At 38.9% G+C, this 14784-nt stretch overlaps 1 protein-coding gene across 1 annotated transcript in view; it reads right to left on the reverse strand.

Annotated features, from left to right (window-relative positions):
• The window catches only part of LOC125229868 (octopamine receptor-like), a 77956-nt gene extending 73337 nt beyond the window's left edge, over positions 1-4619 (reverse strand). The window contains exons 1-2 of the mRNA XM_048134806.1: positions 4530-4619; positions 1386-2623 (exon numbers count right to left, since the gene is read on the reverse strand). Of these exons, the coding sequence (XP_047990763.1) occupies positions 1386-2534 (1149 nt within the window). The 5' untranslated portion in view covers positions 2535-2623; positions 4530-4619. The remainder of the gene's footprint in view (positions 1-1385; positions 2624-4529) is intronic.
• Between the last annotated feature and the right edge of the window lie 10165 nt (positions 4620-14784).

Consider the following 14784-nt stretch of genomic DNA (forward strand, 5'->3'; position numbering starts at 1 on the left):
AAATAGTCGTTAATTTTGGAATCAGCACCCCCGGAAACCTTTTTGAAGACACCCATGACGACTTTTGTGTCAAAGTGACAGTCAGCAATGTCAAGATTCCAAATCGGTCATTAATTTTCAAATCAGCACCTCCGGAAACCTATTTGACGACACCCATGACGACTTTTGTGTCAAAGTGACAGTCAGCAATGTTAGATTCCACATTAGTCATTATTTTTGGAATCAGCACCCCTAAAACCTATTTTACGACACCCATGATGACTTTTGTGTCAAAGTGGCAGTCAGCAATGTTAGATTCCACATTGGTCATTAATTTTGGAATCAGCACCCCTAAAACCAATTTTACGACACCCATGACGACTTTTTGTGTCAAAGTGACAGTCAGCAATGTCAGATTCCACATTGTTCATTAATTTTGGAATCAGCACCCCCGCAAACCTATTTGACGACACCCATGACGACTTTTGTGTCAAAGTGACAGTCAGCAATGTCAGATTCCACATTGGTCATTAATTTTGGAATCAGCACCCCTAAAACCTATTTTACGACACCCATGACGACTTTTGTGTCAAAGTGACAGTCAGCAATGTCAGATTCCACATTGTTCATTAATTTTGGAATCAGCACCCCCGCAAACCTATTTGACGACACCCATGACGACTTTTGTGTCAAAGTGACAGTCAGCAATGTCAGATTCCACATTGGCCATTAATTTTGGAATCAGCACCCCCTAAAACCTATTTTACGACACCCATGACGACTTTTGTGTCAAAGTGACAGTCAGCAATGTCAGATTCCAAATCGGTCATTAATTTTTAAATCAGCACACCCGAAAACCTATACTCGTGGTATATGCACTTGAAATGTGAAAGTGAAAATGCTAGAATGACATGTAAACCACGAAGTTGTATAGTCATATTGTTCATTGGTATTGGTGACCACCATCTGGCTCCATCATCAGACCCTGAGCACCACCTTGAAGTAATTAGAATTGTATTTGTCTTATTTTATCATCATATTAATATAATTATACTTTACTCTAATACTTATCATATAACAAAAGCAAATATTTGGGATGGGATCTACTTTTATAATTATTACTTTAATTTTTTAAATAAATTTTAACATAATTGATATTATTTCGCGCTATATTCTCGTATTTTCGTACAAAATAATGTTTATTAGAAACCAAAAGTTTATATCGAGATAGTAGATTGTGGTTGTTATCAAAATTCCATAGAAAGGATCAAGATTGTTTTGTCCATTATTGTAGTGCGAGCGAGTGATAAGACGTGCTAGAAAGGGTCGGCATATTGGGCTCGCGCGGCGGGTAAAATACCTAATTTCGCCCGACGCCGAAATGTTATAACGCTCTTAATACACACATTAAGTTTCTGTTCAATAAACTGGTGGACCACGTCGCCGCTGTTACTGACGCTCGCTAGTAACGGCTTTTCCTGCTTTCTCTTTTTCTGATTTGTGTGTTTAAACGATGAACTCTTCTTTACACTTCCGCAACTACCAGGCGACAATTTTGGTTGCCCGTCGTTTATCTCGGCTTCAAGTTTTTGCCTGGCAACCGGATCATGAAGCAAAAGCAGCGGCACAAAAAAGTTTCTTTTAATGTCATTGAAGGCTTTCCTCTGATTTTTATTAACACTTTCTCCACTGTCAGAATCGTTGTCAGAGTCCTCTTTATTTTCTTGACTGTCCTCTTTATTTTGTACGTGTACTACTGGTCGTTTTTTGTATATTCTTGTGGCCAATGTGCGCCTTCTAAATCTCTGTTTTGCAGCAATATATATTTGTATATACACCATGGTCATTATTACTAGTGGAATGAAAAATGAGCCAAGTGCCGAATAGATTACGTAGCCGGGCTCTGATGTTAATTGACAGGGAGTGTCTTTTGTGAATTCCTCTGGCCAATCGTTCCATCCGAGCAGGGGTGGTGAACTAATAACAAGCGACAACAACCAAACTCCGGCAATTTGTAACAGCACTCTTCTCAATGTCCTTTTGTTCGCATAATTTATTGGGTCCGTGATCGCCCAGTATCGATCTAGTGCTATGGCACATAAGTTTAGTATGGATGAGGTGCAGCTCATGATATCACAAGTCAGCCACATCTTGCACAAGTGTTTGCCCCAAAGCCAGCGGCCTAGAGTCGAATACGCGACGTTTAAGGGCATCACCAACACCGCTACGCCCAAATCTGCTACAGCTAACGACACTATGAAAAAGTTTGGCACTATCCGTAGCGGTTTGTGGGTAAAGACACCCAGTATAACTAAAATGTTTCCGAAGATGGTTCCTAGAATAACGGCGGACAATACGACGATAGTAGTTAACGCTTCCCATTCTCCGACAGCAGTTTCAATTCCCAAACTAGTATTGAAAAGGAAAGTTTGAGTTGTTTCGCAAACAGTCTGTTCGAAGAAACTCGAGTTGAAGATGAATGTGAAATTATCATCCAAGGGGTCGCCGGAAATGTTATAAACGAAATATTGAAAGGCAATCATTCCGTTATTCATTGTAATTAATGTTCTTTTAATTACTTGGAAAGCTCGTTATTAACAACCTTTCCAATTTAGAATATTCGTTATTCGTCCGAGGGCGTAATCTGAAACAAGAATTAAGATTGATTGCTTATATTTACTTAGACACACATTAACTTCAAGTGGCAGGAAACCAGCTGTGCGGATTTTTGATACAAACAAATAAATAGGCCTATACGTACACGTATACGCGTTAGACAAACAAGAGAAACCCGAACCTTATAATAATTAAACGGATAATTACAACTCGTACTCCATACAATTTGCTACAAACTGATGAACAAAAACAATTTTCCCCTCACTAGCTCGGAAACACGTGTTTTGTCCTTTAATACCAGCGGGTAAAAACGCGTTTTATCCACTAGTGGGTAAAGTAATTTGACCTTGAATAAAGTGAAATTAACTGCTTTAAAATTGATAAAAGCAGGTGAATCTAGTAATAAAGATGATTTACCACCTGTGGAACTACTGGAAGCAGTGATAAACGCATTTTTTGCGTTGTTGTTTCCTTGCTATAGTGAGGGGAAAAGTTTTGTGTTACACTCGGGTGCAAATGTATTTTACTTCTCGTGTGTTAAAAAACTCGCAAGTTCAGGATTCTATTCTCGAACCACTCGCTTCGCTCGTGGTTCAACTATAGAATCCTTTCACTTGCTCGTTTTTCAATTGTACACTCGGCGTTAAAATACAACTTTGCCCCCTTGTATAACAAATAACTATTAGAGGCCCATTCTTTCCCTTTGAGTAACGGGTCCCTAAAATAATACCATTTATTTACTGTGACGGATTTACAAAACGTTGTTATCTAGTGTAAATATTGACTGTCGTATTCGAACAAACTGTCCCTCCTCCCATGGCGTTCAACGCGTAACACAAATACAATACCTACCTATTCGTTGCCCCGACAATAAAATAAATCAGTTCGCTACCGTTACACCCAAATCAATTAGCCTCTTAACTTACTGCTGAACAACCTTAATATTATATATAGCTGCAACCCGATACATTTCTAACCTCTCCCTATATCTCGAGAACGGCTAAACCGATTTTCACGGTCGATGTGTCGTTGTATAGAGGGAGTCGGGAGACGTATGGGAAAAATATGGGATCTGGTCTCCGAGTCCTGGGTCAAAAGTCTACGTGTCCTGTTCATCAAGTTTTATTGTATGTGTAATTGTGTAGGTACTTTGTATGGGACAGGTACCGTCAAACTTCCTTTAAATTAGGTTGAATAAGGACGTAACTTTAAATGAGATTTTCCGGCTATTATTTGTAAAATACTGCAGAAATATGTTATCAGAATTAACATTACTATTGTACTTGCATTTGTCAGGTAAATTATATTTTATGTTTCGTCCCTATTTACCCCATTGAATGGTAGTCCTTTTGTTCATTTGTATGTTACCTACTTCAAATGATTCAGACGATAATAATCAACAAACAACAGAGCTTTCCCGTTTTCAATTCAATTAATTTCCCAAGGTTCGAATCCCGTGGCCTAAAGCTTCATAGCGCGCTATGCCAATGGACCTACCTCCAGAAGACCTGATCACCCTTAGCGACGAGACCAATAAATGGCTGATTGGACTTAATTTTAACCTATGAATGTTTCTGCTCTTTGCCATACGACTAAATAAATAAGCTTCATAGCGTTGGTATTAATTAGTTATACCTATGGTTATACACAGATATTTATTCTGTACTATCAAAAGTTTTATAACAACTACCCAGAAACCACCTAAAAGAAGTTTGAACTAAAACTTTGTTAAAACTTATAAGTACATAATTATTGGTGGATAAATAATTAATTCTTACCAAGACACTAGATAATCCGAGTATTACGTACAATATAACGATAAAACTTTATATGCAAACGCCTTATTTTTCGCCATTTAAATAATTAAATTAAAAATTCTAACCGCTCACGGGAGACAGAGACAGCTTATTAAAAACGAGGTCAGGAAAACGTACCTGCAGAAACACATTTTCCATTTTGTTTTAAGGTTTCAGTGTCCATGTACGGAATTACACAAAACAGGCAGACGGAAGATTCACTCTTTCCGAGCTTTTGCCGCGGACTGCGGAAACATTTAGCAAAGACTCCGTCCGTGCAACCCTTAGGCTATATTTAGCCAAGCCTAGTCACTATATAGCGAAACAAGGTATCTGCCTAATCTAGCGAGGATTTTACGCTACAGTAGATACGCAACTCTTATTATTTTTCATCACACCCGCACTTTAAATGTGTTATTGCACGCAGGCGGGGCGTGAGTTATAGAAAAATCGTTCTCCCAAGGGAATAATGAAATTTCTTGTGCCGTACTTAACTTTTTACATCTATTTACATATTTTTTACATTGCGAGTGTGATGAAAACCATTGTGTGTAACTCGGGGAGTATGAATATTACTAACTCGAGTCTTTAAATCGCTCCGGCAAGCCGTCGCGATTTAACTTACTCTCGTTAGCACAGATCAATACAACAAGATGGCCCTTACAGGGCGACTCGCGGTCACCAAGCATACGACAAATCAGGTTTATAAAAGTTTGAACGCGTGCGACACCGATCAGTAGCGCCCAAGTATACGACCCGCTAACAGTGTCCGTGTCCGCTCGGGAAAAAATCTTAAATAATCAATTTTGGTTGCAAACAATGGTCTCTTACAGCATAAAGTGGTGTGGCAAGTCTTCTAACACTTCTACATGTAAAAAAGATGGAACAACATTCCACAGTTAAGTCAAATTAATTATTTTGTTGAATATTGTTTATTGTCCGCGGAGTTCATTTATACTGGTCAATATGGTTGTGCTGAGCGGCGCCGAGGCGCGTCCATCCCTCTTTACCGAGTTAACAATGTGATATGCTATCCCTTTCACGTAAACGACTAGGCATGGGGCCATGTTAGTTTATGTCTGTTGCGGGAACTTCGTACTGCCGTTCGTACCATGTGCTACCATTTTATGAAATATAAAAGAAAGCAGATTTGTAATAGTGAATAATTATCTAGAATCTGTAGAGTCTGTAGTGGTATTTAGTTCATTGATTAGTTTAGAATATTTAGTTGGTTATTTAACTTAGTAAACGTAAGTAAAAATGCACAGTTTAGTTATTAGTTACTAGAATGATTTTTATTGAGATGCTATCACAATTATCATCCTCCTTGCGTTATCCCGGCATCGGCATTCGCCACGGCTCATGGGAGCCTGGGGTCCGCTTTGGAAACTACTACCAAGATTTGGCGTAGGCACTAGTTTTATGAAAGCGACTGCCATCTGACCTTCCAACCCGAAGGGTAACTAGGCCTTATTATAATTTAATTATAATATTATAATTTTTTGCAAAACAAATTCACCACAGTACTGGTACCGGTACCATTGTCTATAATAGACATGTCCCATTCCCATCCCTACTGCTAATCATAAAGGCGCGCCATTATTTGAAACGACCAATGGCAGCACCGTGCGCGCCCGCTTCACCCCGCAAGGATTGGTGATTTGCGTCTCGAACAATATCGCTTGCATTTGGCTTCTAGTGGGGTGTTCTGTGCTCGTTAGTAATATTCAACTTCCTCCCCTTGTTGCACAATGTACTATTATGCTTTTACTCGAATTTATATCTTCGAGGAAAAAGCTTATCTTAGCCCATTAAAGCCATGGCCGGGTTTTTAAAAGCCCATGACCCCAATGTATGCTGGCCCCTTGGCATGACAATTTTGGTGTAGGTACTAGGTACTCTTATGGGAACGGCATTTTGGGTAGCGGTAGTTACCATTTTCCGTCGTCAAATAATTATTTCACTGGGGCCCCTATTACGCTCGGGTCTTGTGGGTCTAAGCGGAAATCCGGCACTAATCAGACCGTAAACGCTTTGTTACTTTGAATTTCTAGGAATAAATTTTTTTATCAAAGGGTTTCCGACAGGTCATGTGGCTTGGTTGCGTCAAAGGGTTCGTTCGTTAGGTAACTATACTTAGGTATTGAGTGCGTAAAGGGTATAATATCATATATAATATAGGGACTGTGATAGAGCCAAAATTTTCTATTTGTAGAATTGGACGTCTAATTGAGTGTTTTGAATCATAAATATAAATTGACGAATTTGATGTATTTTGGGGTTTCACAGTTAGTATTTTCCCCTTGTTGGTGAGGTGAACATTTTTGTGTAGGGCGCAAAGCCTTGAATTCTTTGAAATGAAACCCTCGCAACACAAGATTCCACATTCTGAATCACTCGCTACGCTCATGGTTCAATATTGGAATCCGCTTGCTCGGCTATTAATATTAGCACGAGCGGTTGAACAACAACTTGAAAAACAAATTTAATAACTATTGCAGGTGATAGTGGGTTATCGGTGTATTGTATTATCTGTGGCTGTAACCAGCGAGAACGAGAAACAAGGTATCCAATGTCGTACCTACCTACCTAATATGCAACTATGTCATGGGAAGAGTCTTTTGAGCAAGGTATATTTCCAACTTCGTTGAAGAAATCTATAATCAAGCCAATTTTTAAAAAGGGTGACAAATTAGAAGTAAGTAATTATAGGCCTATAACACTTATCCCCGTAATTTCAAAAATCTTTGAAAAGACCATGTATAACCGAATAGAAAATTTTTTGAACAAGAACAATATATTAAAACAAGAGCAGTATGGTTTCAGAAAGAATAAGTCTACAACACTGGCAAATTTTCAATTAAACAATAAGATTACCGAATGCATTGACAGAGGTATTCCTGTGGGAGTATTGCTGCTTGATATGACAAAGGCCTTTGATACTGTTTGTCACCGTAAGCTGCTACTAAAGCTGGAAAATACTGGAATTCGCGGTCTTGCCCACTCATGGCTTAGAAGCTATTTGACTGACAGAATACAATGCACACAGATAGAAAGAGTAGAAAATAATGAACTTACGTCTTTCAAATCAGAGTACAAGTTGAATTCTTATGGCGTCCCACAAGGGAGTATTCTGGGCCCTCTTCTATTTCTTGTTTACATCAACAATCTACCTGATGCAACGAAGCATGAATGCATCCTTTTTGCTGACGACACGACAATCATAATTAAGGGAACCGATGTTAAAAATTTTCAATTAGAGTTGAATCTAGCTTTAAAGAACATAATTACGTGGCTCAATCAAAATTGCCTTACAATTAATTTAAATAAGACAAAACTGGTGCAATTCAATTCTTACAAAGCAACAAAACAAGATGTAAAAGTAAGTCATGACAACATCGAGATTGAGGAAGTCAATAGTACACGGTTTCTGGGAATAATTCTTGACACATACTGTAATTGGAAGGATCAAGTCGAGTCTGTCTGTAAAAAGGTTGACAAATTCTGTTTCGTGTTGTGGCGACTTAAAAAAACAGTTTCCATGAAAACAGCACTCATGGCTTACCACGGATACATTGCATCTGTGTTAAGATATGGAATTATTATGTGGGGAAATTCCGTACATGCTGATCAAGCTTTTATAGCACAAAAAAAATGTGTTAGGGCTATATATGGTGTCCGCTATAGGGAATCCTGTCAACCCCTGTTCCCTAAACTTAATATACTTCCACTGCCTTCCCTTTACATTTATGAGGCCTCGATATTTGTAAAACTAAATCCTGAACTCTTTCCTTCACAGGGGAATCTTTCCAATAGGCCCTTAAGACAATATCAAATGCCAATACCGCCACATAGCTTAGTAGTCAGGAAAAAGAGTGCATACATTATGTGCATTAGAATATTTAACAAAATTCCTGTAGCTCTAAAAACCTTGCCAATTCAAGAATTCAAACGTAAACTCTATGAAATGTTATGTAAGTGTTGTTTTTATAGTATTAATGACTTTTTAAATTATAAATTTCAATCAAAATTTTAACTTAAATTTTTATGTGTATGACATTATTTTCGCATTTTTAATTATTAGTCTATATATTCTTTTTTTATTGTTTTGTAATTTCTATGACATGTTTATCCCTAATTTGTTAATAATTTTGATGTATAATTGTATTATAGCCTCATATTGTAACATTTTATAATAAGTCTCTTTATATGTAAGTTTTCTGTTATATGGTGAAACTCTATTACTATTAGTAGCGAGCCAAGCCAATATACAGTGCATGTACACCTGTATAGGTAGAATCTTGGAGATTCGAATATAAAATATTGTACCTAACACCTAATAATGTAAACCCAATATTCACATGCAAATAAATCATTCATTCATTCATTCATTCATTCATTCATTCATTCATTCATTCAAGAAGCTTTTCAGAAAATTGTTTTCGTTTTTTGTAGGTGTTTGACTGTTTGTATAGAAATTAATTGCACTAACACATTAGTGTCAATTAGTTAAATGTTCATCTAGTCATAAATTAAAATGAACATACATACCTACATACATACATACATACATACATACCCACATACATACCGGTCAAAATCATAACCCTCCTTTTGCGTTGCCGTAGTCGGGTAATTAAATCTATGATCTTGTTTTCTTCTATTGGCAACGTGCGTGATCGAGTAGCGCAGATTTTTTCATGCAAATGAACAGACAGGTCGCCTGGTGGTAAGCGATCACAGCACTGCCGCCCATCATGGGCGGCCCATGGATACCCGAAACACCAGAAATACCAGAAGTGTTGAAGGTGCGTTGCTGGCCTTTAAGATGGTTGAACGTTCTTTTCTTGAAGGTTTGAAAGTCGTATGGATCCGGAGACAGTTCATTCCACAGTTTACTTGTGCGATTGTTAACCGACTTCAAAAAAAAAGGAGGAGGTTCTCAATTCGACTGAATGTTTTTTTTTTTTTTTTGTATGTATGTTCCTCGATATCTCCGAGAATTGTGGACCGATTTTCAAAATTTTTTTTTTGATCGAACGGGTATAACCCCGAGATGGTCCCATTGGCACCTAGTCAGGGTCTGATGATGGGATCCTGGAGAAATCGAGGGAACTCTTCAAATGTTATAGGCACATGTAATGTTTTCAGTGTATTTTTCAAAGGTAAACCAGTATTTACGCCTGATGGTAATAATTTTATGTGGCTGAGCTGATGATGGAAGGTCAACTCCTCAATGGTTAGGAGTTAAAGGATAATTCTTTCACTAGTGTACATGTATTCGGACTGATACATATAATATCAATAGGAACCACTAAAAATCAACAAATAAATAAACTTTTTTAACAAAAAATAAAACCGCCTTCAAAAATAAGCGCGTTACAAAACACGGAGAAACTAAAAAGCAAAAAATAATAAACCTTTGAATTCAGATTTCTTATCGTATTGCAATAATCTAAACATCCAAATTATAAACAAATCAATTATTTTTGGAGTCGGTGCCTGGGTCGTTCTATCTTTTCGTGCCGATTTGGTGTTTGAGCTAGGATCAAGTGTTAAAATGACTCTAATATACAAGTGGTTATTTTTAAAAGTTGTATTTCAAGTTTTAAACATAAGGCGAGCATGTTAGAAATTTGCTAACACCAATACTTTTTTTTATAAAAATAAAAAACATGCGAAAACTTCATTTCCCTCTTACCAAAAATGGCGTACCATGAAGTTCAAAATTACAAAACTCCCATAATTTACAGACAAACCCCCAGTTTTCTTTATTGATTATAAGTAAGTATATAACTAATACTATATAAGTGCATATTCGCTTAGCTAGCGTGCATCTTTGATAGAGAGAACGCACTTTTTAATTTTGTCACGCGCGCAATTTCATTTCCAGTCGAAAAATTGTCAGACTCATTGAGTTAGAACGCGCCTTTATTTACAAACACCCGTGATCCCCGCGTGTCTCTGCCGCCTCAGCCTGCCACGATTAGTCAATGGGGAAGGACACACGTTAATGGTTTACCAACAATTTCGATTCTCCTCATCAAAATCCAGTTTCGTCCTGGGTAAGTACTCATTACCATCTGGTTATTATTTTGACATTATGTAATGAAAGAAATTGCTTGTCAAGTTAATTTATTATCATTTGGGTATGTCTTCATTTGGCTTGCTTGGTGGCCTTGAAGTCCGAGAGACAGCGAAGATATTTGAAATAAACGTTAAAACTTCATTCCGCTCCAATTCATTTCCGTCCATTTCCTTCCAATTTTGGCGTGGAAGGGAATGAATCAGTTTGGAAGGAAATGACAATAATGGGGCTACAGAGGGGGAGCCAGGCTATCCGCGTACCGTTTCAGAATGCTACGTCTGTTTCAGGCACTTGAGCCATCCACCACCGTGTTGGACCAACGGCTATCGGATCAGGTGCGTGTCATTCAGCAGTCAAAGCGGCTGGATGACGCCACACTTGATCGGCTTCGCTAGGCAGCTCTCGCTGCTCGCGCGGACTCCGCTTCTTCCTCTCCGCGGAACTTCTGGCTGGCAACGCAATTTCAACAAGCCCTCGATATTGGTTCCAACTGGTGTTACTTTCCTGCTCTATAAGTCCGGTAGTACCACGGAAGCAAAAAACTATAGACCCATTACGTGCTTGCCTAATGCCTACACTATACAAGCTCTTGAGAGCAAACATTAGCGCGCACATTACCTCTAACAATATTTTGGCTTCCGCTCAAAATGTCTTTGGTAGGGTTGGGTCCCGCGGTACTAAAGAGCTCCTATTAGACATGACCATCTGCCAACAAGTTCAGCGGAACAAGAGGGCCATCTCGACCGCTTGGATTGACTATAAGAAGGCACATATTTGGTGCCTCACTCATGGCTGAGACGGATATTGGAGCTGTATAACTTGATGCAGCTTTAATATCCGTCCTGGCCGCATGTATGAAGCAGTGGACCACAGTCCTTCGTCAGCCAGGAGACAGGGATGACCCCCTTGGCCCACCGGACTTCATACTGGAATATTCCAGGGTGACATTTGAGTCCATAGTGGTTCTGCCAAGCTCTGAATCCTCTCGGCACTCTGCTGAAGGATTCTGGGCTAGGTTGCCAGCTTCAGAGAGAGGGTGAAGTCATTTCTCACCTTCTGTACTTGGAGGATCTCAAACTATTTGCACCGAACACCCAAGATCTGATGGTGCTATTGAAAACCACAGAAGTTCTCAGTAGTGTTGGTGTCGATAAGTGTGCGGATATGCATGTATAGCGGGGGAAGGTAGTAAATTCAGAAAATCTACACCTTTCTGAGACAATGTCGTTCAGATCTATCTCTGAATCAGAAACCTATAAGTACCTACCTTGGTATGCCACAGTCGTTGGGTATTGAGGATGATGACATTAAATGGTCGGTGAAGGAGCGTTTTTTCAGTCGGCTCACAAAAGTCCTTAACAGTATTTTGTCAGGAGGCAACAAAGTGCGCGTCTTTAGCCTGGGTAATGCCCCTACTCATATACTCTTTTGGCCAACTAAGGTGGACCCAGACCAAGCTGGACGCCCTGGATCGGAGGGTCCGCCTACTGCTCACCACACATCGTATGTTACACTCATGAGATTGTACATCCCACGGAAGTGCGGAAGTCGAGGCTTCCTAAACGCCAAAAATCTCCACAACCTCGAGGTGTACTACCTCAGGAATTACTAACTTAACAACGAGTGTGGGATGCATCGTGATGTGGTGGCAGTAGACAGAAACCTCACGCCGCTCTCCTTGGCGAAAGAAAACTGGCGCAAACCTGTGGTACTAAGTACTGCAGACCGCAAGGCGGTATGGGAGAGCAAGCCGCTACAAGGGTGGTTCTACAAGGCCCTCACGGGACCAGATGTAGACCTGGTCGCATCATTGAACTAAGCAATTGCGGACGAAGTTATGATGACGAACAACTACGGAAATATATCCTGAAGGACGGTACGGTCGACATTTGTCGGGCATGCTGCCGTCCCGGAGAGTCATTCTGGCATATCATCTATCATCTCGGGTTTTGTTCTCATCTTGCTAACGGTGAGTACTTGTACAGTCATAATCTTGTAGCCAGGATTATTCACCGGCAAAATTCTCTAGTATCTTTCCATACAAGGCTTTACCAACGAAAATTTTCACGCCCCGCCACTGGTAGACCGCACCGAGTTTGCTGTTCAATACGGTCTTGTGGACCGCGAAGTACCATACTGCCGTCCTTAGTGACTGCGCCAGTTATCGAAATCGGTCATGCCACGCTCGCTCTATTGGGATCGATCTATTATCACTGACAGGACTATTGTAGCCATTAAGCCTGACATTGTGGTAACAGATCGACCGCAACGCCAGGCCGTGCTCGTTGACATCACCATCATAACCACCCCCCGTGATGAGAATCTCGTGAAAGCCGAGGACAAGTCCAGTATGTATCTAAACGGCTCACAAAAATTTGGAAAATATCAAACAGTTGATTATTATATTATAAAACAGGTATTTACTCGTTTCATTTTAAGCCTCCATCTTTGAAAATATAATCAATTTCATTTCCATCCTTACGTGGTTCATTACCTTCCAATGGATTTTCATTTCCATCTACGCCTTCATTACAATCCTTACTTTTTCTTAGAAAGTAAAACTAGTATAAAGGTGCCTTTCACTAAAACATAGTTACTATGTGTATCTACATTCGCAATATCAAAATAACGACCATACCTTTAAAAAAAAAGTTATCACAAAAAACGCCAAATCGGCACGAAAAGATAGAACGACCCATTCATAGAGTAAGACTTGACCACCTAGACGCGACACTTTTAGTGTAGACCTTTGTTTTATACTTTGTGTGTGAAATACTAGTTTAAGTTAAGTAGTTTACTTTTAGCACTATTATACATTGTGTTATATTTAATTTCTACTCAGTGAAATAAAAGTAAGTAACTGTTTTTTTCATAAATTTTAATTTCCTTTGAATAAAATTAGTTTTGTAAGTTTCTGTCGCCCAGAATAATAATCGCGCCATTCACCTTGTTTTACCTCCCTTAAACACCGGTTGCATTAAATATTATTTCAGTTTTGGTGTCACTATTTTTCGTCAATAATGAGAATTATAATTCAGAAATAATTCAAAATCATGCTTATTGTATAATATTATCTACTAAAATTCGTATTAGAACCGTGTAATATTCAAAACTATAAATTGAAATAAATATTTTTATATTATATATTGGACTTATATTGACCGGGATATAGACGCCACTACATACCGAGATTGGTAAGAGAAGCCATTGAGATTCACAAATATAAAAATTTCAATCGTGAGGATGGCTTCAAACTATCTAATGTATGGAATCCAGTGATTTGTTTGTGTAAAAAACCGGTGAAGTCAGAATTGAACAAACGTAGTGACACTGTGAGTGTAGTGTGTTTGGACAGACCATCGAGTGTGAACGCGACCAGTGGTAACGCTGAAAGTGAACGCAGCCGACGCGCGCGAAGGAGGGTAGATCGCGCGCTGTCTATACAACTTTAACATCCACCCGCCTTCGTCAGTTTTCCGTGATCATGATGCATGCAACTGCGTCGAAATATCGGGAGCTCGACAAAAATCAAAAAGGTAATCACGGTCTATATCCCGGTCAATATAAGTCTAATGAAAATAACCGTGAATCATTCAAAACTCTTATATTATATATTGAAAACAGAATATGATCACAATTATTATACCTTATTACCTACATGTCATGTCTGCGCGATTCATCTATGATTCCAGTTGTCAAAATGGCGGCCATAGCATCGCGTTTAAGGAGCCCGTCCCTTCATTATAATAATTACTTAAATTAAGTTAGATCAAAATAGCTTGTCTACTAACCGATGAAATGTGACACCGTCACTTTTATTAGATTTTCTCATACGGCTTCAACAGTATCTATAGCACAGGAAGGCATTTTTTCATTTTATTTGTGTGCAGTCAGAGACAACCTCCTCCCACTACGCGCAGTGACTGACTGAGGCAACATAAGTCCACTGGACTTATGTTCGTGGCGCAAACTTTTTGTTCGCCGTGTCCTCGCTAGTACATTATACCTCAATGTATTAAAGGCGTGTTCTCCCTCGATTTCTACAAGTTTCAAATATACATAGTGAATCAAACAAAATATAAAAATCGTTGTTTTAACCAAGTACAAGAATAACCAAACCCAACTTGTAAATAGAAAAGAAACGCGAAATTCATGTTGTTTATGGGATGTCCCTCGTCAGACTTTAGTTTTAGTATTTTTATTTACTGACTAATTATGTTTGTTACACTATAAGTAAATCAATCAAACGTGATGATGCGTGCAATACAGTCATAATGTCCGCTCATGTGTTTTAAGCCTTAACAA

This window comes from Leguminivora glycinivorella, chromosome 9 (genome assembly GCF_023078275.1).
Source record: "Leguminivora glycinivorella isolate SPB_JAAS2020 chromosome 9, LegGlyc_1.1, whole genome shotgun sequence".
In the NCBI taxonomy this organism is placed as follows: Eukaryota; Metazoa; Arthropoda; class Insecta; order Lepidoptera; family Tortricidae; genus Leguminivora; species Leguminivora glycinivorella.